The sequence below is a fragment of the Macrobrachium nipponense genome, chromosome 14 (assembly GCF_015104395.2).
Source record: "Macrobrachium nipponense isolate FS-2020 chromosome 14, ASM1510439v2, whole genome shotgun sequence".
In the NCBI taxonomy this organism is placed as follows: Eukaryota; Metazoa; Arthropoda; class Malacostraca; order Decapoda; family Palaemonidae; genus Macrobrachium; species Macrobrachium nipponense.
This window is the reverse complement of record NC_087207.1, coordinates 54326648-54335152: the sequence shown is the minus strand read 5'-3', so window position 1 is coordinate 54335152 and position 8505 is coordinate 54326648. Positions and strand designations below refer to the sequence as shown.

Below are 8505 nucleotides of genomic sequence, written 5' to 3'. Positions count from 1 at the left end.
AATTGGTCATTTGTGTGAGAGATTTTAATTGGTTCACGTATTCATTCATTTAATTCATTTCATTCAATCATATAATACTGCAGCGCTGAATGACCTTTGCAGGTCCCAGCGCTTGGGCTATGCCCTAAATTCCATGATCAATCAATCAGTCAACTACCTTGGGAACAACGTAAGTACCTTGGGTCGAAGGGATTAGGCCCGTAAGTGTCAGATGTCCTTTTCACTCTTGTTATCTTGTATACGTTTGGTGTTCTTTTGAATTCATATAGGTCACTGTACTACACATACAAAATCGTGGATTGATATTGTTTGGCTCTCTAATATATAATAGAAATCTTAAATTAATATGCTTGATAGGACTTAAAAATATATTCAATTAGCATTTGACTTGGCATTTATTTACAAAGGCTTATTTACAATTTTACAATACATTATTTAATAAACTAACATAAATATACATAGATAACACATAACAGTATTTGGGTTCATAGTAAAATGAAAAATACTTAGCAAAAGTGAAAAAAACAAATCTAATTTTAATTTTCATGGCATTATTTAGTTAATTTATGCATCTTTTTCTCTTTTTGTCTACTTGATAAAATTTTGGCGTTCATAACTCTCATCCTAAAAAACATCGGACATCTGACAAAAAAACAATATTACTTTAAAAGGCAAGGATACACAATTTTCAATATGGCGTGCCTAGTTGTATAATACTCCATTGACTGGTCTCGGTGTATTTTCTCCATTGTATGTTTGAAAACATTTGTCCATTACCCTTTCATTTTTCAAAAAACTCAGCCCACTTGGGTTCCGTTAATTTATCATCATTCCCGCTCTACTGAAACCAGTTTACCATCCTAATAACTGATAATCTGGAAATTTAGATGCCACTAACCTCCAACATATCGAAGGCCCTCTTCGTCTGCAACATTCTCTAAAGTTCTTTCATGAAATTCATTTTCAAAGTTTTCTGAATCATCTTTTGGCATCTTCTCATCTTCAGTAGAGGCAAACACCATTGCAGAAATCATAAGCTCTCTTTCAAGATCAGTTTCATTTGAATCATTATTTTCACAACTTTTCTCTTGACCGAACACAACATTCCTTCCGACATATTTGAAGAATCGCACTCCTTCATAGAGTTAGAATTTTTTCCAGTTATAGAGTTTATTTTGCCAAGTAAATATGACCTTATTCTGTGTTTGACTTCAACTGGCGTAGGATGATCATAAGTTGCACCCATTTGTCTAAGACAGCCAAACATGTTTTCCAGTCCATCTTGGTTAAGTCTGGAGGTAATTATGTATGATAAATCATATTTACTTTTCAACATATCATGCAACCTTGGCAAGGATTTACATGACACAATAAATCCCTTTTGGAACTGATAGATCTTATTACTTTTGCAAAATCGCATTGTTTCAGCAGTACACTTCATATTGTCAAGGATTTTATTCTGTTCCGTCAGTTGCATCCCATAAGCATGTCTAGATTTTTTTTCGGTCATAAGGTACCCTTGAATTGAACAGCTTTATAAAGTCCCCTTTACTTTCCCAGTACCTGCTCTTCAAAGTCCCTGACTTTCATAAAAATCTAAAGCTTTAGATGTTTTTTTTTTTTTTCCGAAGAAGCTGCACTGCTTTCCTCACATTCATACGTTGCGTACCTGTTACATTTATGTGTTTCTCTGTTAAACAATATGTGGGTTTCAAGTCCCTTTTACTTTTGTTGACAATTTCCCTAACACATCCACTTAGAACAAAATTTCTATTTTGCAATTCAAAACCTGAATCAAGAAAATTGTTTCTCACTAACTTCATTAAATGAGGAGCATCGGCAAAGACATGAATTCCTCTATCTGGTGCAGAGGGGTTCTCAAATGAAGGATTTTCTGTTCCTATATTGAGACTGTGCCATAAACTGATATTAGTAGGACCCATGTCACAACACACCATAGCCAACAGAAAATCGGACGAGACTTCACTTTTGTAATTACCTCTAATAACAGTCGTTGGGGTAACCTTGGTATCAAAAATTATATATATTAGTTGTTTATTAAATAATAATCTAGATTATATAATAATCAAACTATGGTTGTATTCGAAGAATGTGAAAAAATAAATCACTGCAGAGATGACTGAAGTGACCTGTGATCTACATTTGAATGAAACGTAGCTGAGTGACTTCTCACCCTGACCTGTCCTGCAGGTGGTGCGGCTCTTGGGGGCGATAAGCCGCAACACCCCACAAATGACTTTACCTGACCATTCTATATACCTTGGGCAGCACGATGCCACCACTGATTCGGCGTTACGTTGGTGAGGCTCCCCCGTCGTGTAATGCACCCCGCCCCTGTTCCTTTTTATTTTTTTTAAAGCGGATTAAATGAGAGATTTGAGCTGTCAGGGTTTTTCTTACGAGGTGCAAATTGTCAGGGTGAGGTTGTTTTCACTTTGGCTATACGTGATTTTGATGCAGTTAACCGCCTGTGTCTATTACCATCTTCACGTCTCCCGCCCCCCCCCCCCCCCCCCCCCCCTCTCTCTCTCTCTCTCCTCATGTTCAGAAAAAAAGCTGAATGTTATCCTTCTAGAATATAAATCGGAGTCCAAAATATACAACGCTTTCTAGTAAATTCCGTAAATTGAAGATCATCTGATACGTTGGACTGAGGAAGATGTAAGAAAACACGGAAAATGACTGCCAGTAAATAAAAGTTTAATACAATTTCTAGTTCTCAGCTGAGATTTCTTTCGTCCAAACAAATTCTAGTGTTTCGTTCATGAAAATACTCGAATCAGTGCCACTGTATGTGATAATTTAGCTCCGTGTATTACAGCATCGCAGAGTAAACAGGATACCAAGGTTTCGTGAAACTTACCTTCAATATGATGTATTTTGCTGAAGGGTGCTATGATTAAAATGCTCTATCTTCTCAGATGGGTGAAAATTCAAACTATTTCTGTTGAACTAAAAAGGCTGAACTTCTTTTTGTTTCTTTGAAAAATAAACTTTCTTTCCACTTGGTATGACATGTTGAAAACATAATAAACTGAACTGAAAATGCTTGAATTGTTTAAATAAAATAATTTTCACTCAATTGGGAAAGGTTAACAAAACTAAATTACTTCTTATTAAGGAATCGACATTTTCTCCGCGACTAGGTTTCGAACATTAATTCATTTACCAACTCTTCCTCATTTTCATCACTCTTTTCCTGTTTATAATTGTATATTGAGGAGTCAAAATTAAGCATAGCCCTACTGGGCTCAAAAGCTACACAACATTTTCCCGATAATTCAAGGTTTGTTTTTATTCTTACAATTGATGTCAATAACTCTAGTCTCAATCGGTTTCGTAACTTGGTTTTCACTGATGTAACACGGGAAAAAACACGTTCTTCAAGGGCATTACTTATAGGAAGACCATAGGCCTTAAAAGCAAATTCTGCGAGATCCCTCAGCACAAATTCTCCTCCGGCATCTTTCACTGCATTTACGATGGCCCAAAATATTGATCCACTAGATGGCACATTACCATTACAGATGTTGTTCCAGTCAAGGGTTAATATTTTTCGCCACTGGCTCTCGATATGTGATTTTGGATTGATTAGCTAGTTCAAGTGGCAACTCAGAAAATGGAGGGCGTGTATGATTCAGACAAACAGATGGTGATAAATTCTTAATTTTCTTTAATATTTCCCGATTTTCTGGTAATCGGTTGATTAAATCTTTAGAAACTCTGATAAGGAAGGCATGGCATCGAAATTGGATGTTATTAAAATCTTTATCTGAAATCAAATTATCCTTTCTTTTGTTAGCCAATAGGGAAGAAAATTCATGCCCTAAATCAACTCTATTAAGAGGAAGAAATGATGAAGTTAAGGTCATGTCTGCCTCAAGTTTTACAAAACCAGGATGAAGTACTCTTCTGAGAATTGTAAGCGTAAAAGCTTCAAGTTCACTTACAAGGCTGCAATGGTCAGCATCTTCTTTTCGAAAAAGATTTAATCTTTAAAAATCATTTAAGATAGGTCTCAAGAAAATAAAATAAAGTTTTGATTCAGTGATCAGAGAACTCATTATGAAGCTCTCTTGCTGAATACCTATCGTGTGATGATGAAGCAAGCTGAAAGTGGGTTTTCAACGAATCCCATTGATCAAGAACCCTTTTAACACTATTGCTCCTGGCGAGCCAACGTGTACAGAGGGACTAATTGTAGCGGTTCTTTTCCATCATTAATAAGCTTGCAGATCTCTAAATATGCTCCTCTTCTTAAAGTAGACCTATGAAACCAATTATACGTTTCTCGTAACATATAATCAATATGCGAAGGAAATTCTTCTGAAGAATGACTGCATGCCAAATGGAGAGAATGACACGTACACTTGATTAAAAGCAAATTTGGTATGTCTTTTTTCATTAATACGTAAACTGATTGGTGACGGCCACAAAGGTTTGATGCTCCATCAGTTCTAGGGGAATACAGTGTTTTAAATCAACATCTATTTCCCGAAAATAATTCTTGATGTGCTGGTACAGAGCTTCTGCTGTCGTACTGGTAACTGGAATAAGTCCACGAAACTGAGAAATTATCCTGCTGTGTTTCTTACTATAGTATCAAACGCATACACATAAGTGTTTGGCACAAGCAATGTCTGTAGACTCATCTACTATCAATGAAAAGGGTATGTTTGTTTAGGTCAGATACCAGGTCATTTAAGAGCTCTGGTGATAATACCTTCTTAATAAGGGCTGTGCATTTTGTTCTATGTAATCTCATTGTATCTGAACTTGAAGTGCATGGGATATTATTCTTTAAAATGTCACATAAATGATCAACAGTATTAATAGAAGAATGACAAGCAACATAAACTGCAAGTTTAAGCTCTAAGATTGTAACTTTCTCTAACTTTGAAACAGCTTTAAGGCTACGTTGCTTAGGACATGATGTAGACATATCTAGTTTGTGTTTTGTTGCTTCACCATGCTTTTCCAAATCCGTTTTATGAGCTCTTATTACCGATTTGCAAACTTTACAATAGGTCTTTGTTTTGTCAGTCTTAAATTCTTCAACCCATTTTCCAAATAACGGATCCTTTAACCAGGCTGCTTGTAAAGTCTTATCATACTTGGCCCACTTCCCCATTAGAATATAATCACAATAACACGTCCGTCTACGGAAATATCAAGATCGCACTGACTGGTGACTGAGAAGGCAGCGCCGCAGCGAAGCCTTTATTGAACATGTATGATACAGGTTACATACGAGAACATAAACAACGCAATATATTGCACGATGCTTCTTGGAAATAGAAAATGAATTATAATAAACTCTCATAGAAAATTGTACACATTTAAAAGCGGGCACTAAAAAAAATATTAATTATGTACAAAAGTTTAGTTTATTTCAGCAAAATGAGATGTTCTATATTTGAAACTTTCGAAAGATCTGCCGTTAAAAGCAGTTTATATGAAAGTAGCCCAATTTTATAATTAGTTTAATGATAAAAGTAACAAATAATTACAAAAAGTAGCCCAAAATTTAGCAAGTAGCGGTTTGTGATTTTTTTTGTAGCAGACAGCCATAAAATGTAGCCCAATCCGCTACTTTTAGCCCAATCTGGCAACTCGCCGTTGTCTATGTTGATGTGTCAGTACGGTGGAGGCCAGCGCTGAACATTTGTGTAGCTACCCATCCCAGTTTTTAACCACGTAAGCAAAGTAAGTAACAGATCCTCCTTTGGAATAATGAACGTTACTATAAACGAGCGATACCGACAGAAATAACTGAGAAGAAGAAGAAAAAATGCGATAAAGTAACTTGGAAGGATATGTACTGCCCAAGTTGCCCGGTATATAATTCTTGTTTCTTTTTGAACTTCTACAAAGTTTATCGTGTCCAAACACATTTCCAAGTGATATCCAGTGCTTGTAGTGCAAGGGCGAGACTCACAAACAGCGATAACTCGTCTTGACCCTCATAATTAATACATTACATTCATACATTCCCCAGTAACTGCCTACCTGTACTTGAAAAACTCATAACATCGACTAGATCTCAATAGATGGCGTTACGGGTAATGTAACCCAGAATAACGATTGAATCATATCCGTTCTACAGATAATATACATCCCGTCTGCTCCTGATTCTATATCACTACTGACTACTCGCGCTTTCACTGGATGATTGTGTTATTATTTGCTGGCTTTGTTTTTTTTTTATATAAATATATAAGTTGCACTGAAACTATTTGTTTTTCATTATATTCTTTGAACCATAAAACACAAGAATAAAAGAAAAAGTGATGGCTTGTGCCCGAGGCATTGCTTGGGCTCCCGTTGTTCAGTAACTGGTTAGGGGCAAAAAAAAAAAAAAGAAAAAAAGTCCATCCAGAATTTTTCGGCCATTCTTGATTTTATGCTTTGATCTATAGTTTTTTGGCTTTCTTTTATAATGTTCTTTTTAGGCCGAAATAATTTTGGTTCGTGTAATATCTCTCTCTCTCTCTCTCTGTCTCTTATATATATATATATATATATATATATATATATATATATATATATATATATATGTGTGTGTGTGTGTGTGTGTGTGTGTGTGCATGTGTGTATTCCTATCGAAGTCAAAGGCATTATTTGGAGAGACTATCTTCATGTTTAGACTGAAAATCAGTCTACACTTCTTTTCCTCCTCAGGCAGGCTTTTCGAGTAGAATTCTTTCTATTCAGCACCCCGATGATGTCATCTTTAAATTGTAAGCGTAGCCGCTAAGTCCGCATGTAGTACTAAAAGATGCTGCTGGTTGATGAGGAACGCAAATGCTATGTCCTTATTCCAGGGAAGCTTGCCTTGCCTGACGAGGAAAAGACGCAGTGTATAGATTGATTCAGAGTCTAAATAAGAAGTCATTGTTCTAAGGGTTATTGTGGACCCCTTAAAACATTATATATACTCTCGCGATTGAGAGTTTTTCCCAACTAAGAAGACATTCTGCAAAGAAGATTACTGACTTGAATAGCAATTGCACAACAGAGAAAACATGCCCACATAGCACTGCGGTTATTATTAACAACGCTTTTGGTGTTATCATGCTTACTAATGTTTATCTGTCTGTGGTTTCCGCTCTCATTACTTGTCTTATTTTTACAGGTTTGTGTCTGAGGCAAAGTTTTACAGCTCGATATTTTACGCCCTCTTGTGAAATAACATACTCAGCAGCATCTTTGAAAGTTTTGTGTAGGACGGTGATGATTCATAAGAAAAAGATCTTCCAATGCTAGTGCCATTGAATCTTGAGAAAATACAGATCAACAAGTGCGGATTATAATTACTAATTGTGTCATGGCATCTCAGTGTTAATCTCTAACATGGCATCGTCAGGACTAAGTATTTGTCCAGAAGCACTTAGAAACTTCAGATATTACCATTTTGTGACACACTGGGGACAGAAGGTGCTGTTCATAATATACCGTTTCTCTTTTCTCGATGGACAAAGCAAGAAGATCTCCGAGATGCTCGTCGACAACGGAGTGCAACTTAATAAATCTTTCAATGCCCAGGAAGTAAAAAACCTGACCGACAAGCATCCAGAAGATTTGGACATCACGCTGATGAATAAAGTATGCCAGGCTCTTTGGCAAAAGGGAGTAAAGGACCCTAGTGATGAACTTAAAGCTCTAGTGAAAAAAATAAAAGATGAGAGGAACGTTGTTAGCCATGAAGTGGAGATGATGACGGTCCCAGATTTAATAAGCAAGCTCTCTAACTTTCAAGCAACGCTCGAGGAAACTCTTCGCGAAGCCAAATCTGTCTTTTCGAGTCATGTTGCGGAAATTGTTCTACTCGAAAAGGAGATCCAAGATACCATTCCAAAGCTGATAGGCAAGATCCGTGAGAAATACGATCCGGAGGACTTGCAAAACTTTCAGGAAGAAATAGACGCGTTTGGGAAGGAGCTCTCTGAATACATACAACAACTCTCTCGGGAAGAACTCTTGTCTCTTTACATCAACCTCTGTCAGATTTCCCCCTTCGACTGGCTAGCTCAGTTTAGTATCACATATCCATGTGCCATCATGGTTTGCGCAAAGTTGTCGGAGAGTAAGGAGTTTCACTGGGGTCTTCGTGGCAGTGGAGCCATCACTGTTGATCAAAATGGAATCCTGGAAGTTAAAGACCCATCGGGAAACGACCCCAAAGTCGTCATTATCTCTGGTGATGCAGGTTCAGGAAAGACCACGATTCTCTGTTCCATTGCTGAGAAATGGCATAAGAACGCAGAAGATATGCCAGAGCTTTCCTCCTTTCAAATATTACTCTACATGCAGTTTAGAAATCATAGCCATGACAACTTTGATGACTTCCTACGAAACTTGCTTCCAAAAACTGTATCTCTGTTTCAGTTGAAGCATATAAAGTCTTCAGTGATTGACTCTAAATGTCTAGTCTTGTGTGACGGGTATGATGAGTGGAATGAGAAATCTGCAAAGCTCTTTGAA

At 36.8% G+C, this 8505-nt stretch overlaps 1 protein-coding gene across 1 annotated transcript in view; it reads left to right on the top strand.

Annotated features, from left to right (window-relative positions):
- Positions 1-5628: 5628 nt before the first annotated feature.
- Positions 5629-8505, top strand: part of LOC135226009 (uncharacterized) — a 2956-nt gene continuing 79 nt past the window's right edge. The window contains exons 1-2 of the mRNA XM_064265486.1: positions 5629-5727; positions 7157-8505. The exon at positions 7157-8505 is cut by the window's right edge and continues 18 nt beyond it. Of these exons, the coding sequence (XP_064121556.1) occupies positions 7375-8505 (1131 nt within the window). The 5' untranslated portion in view covers positions 5629-5727; positions 7157-7374. The remainder of the gene's footprint in view (positions 5728-7156) is intronic.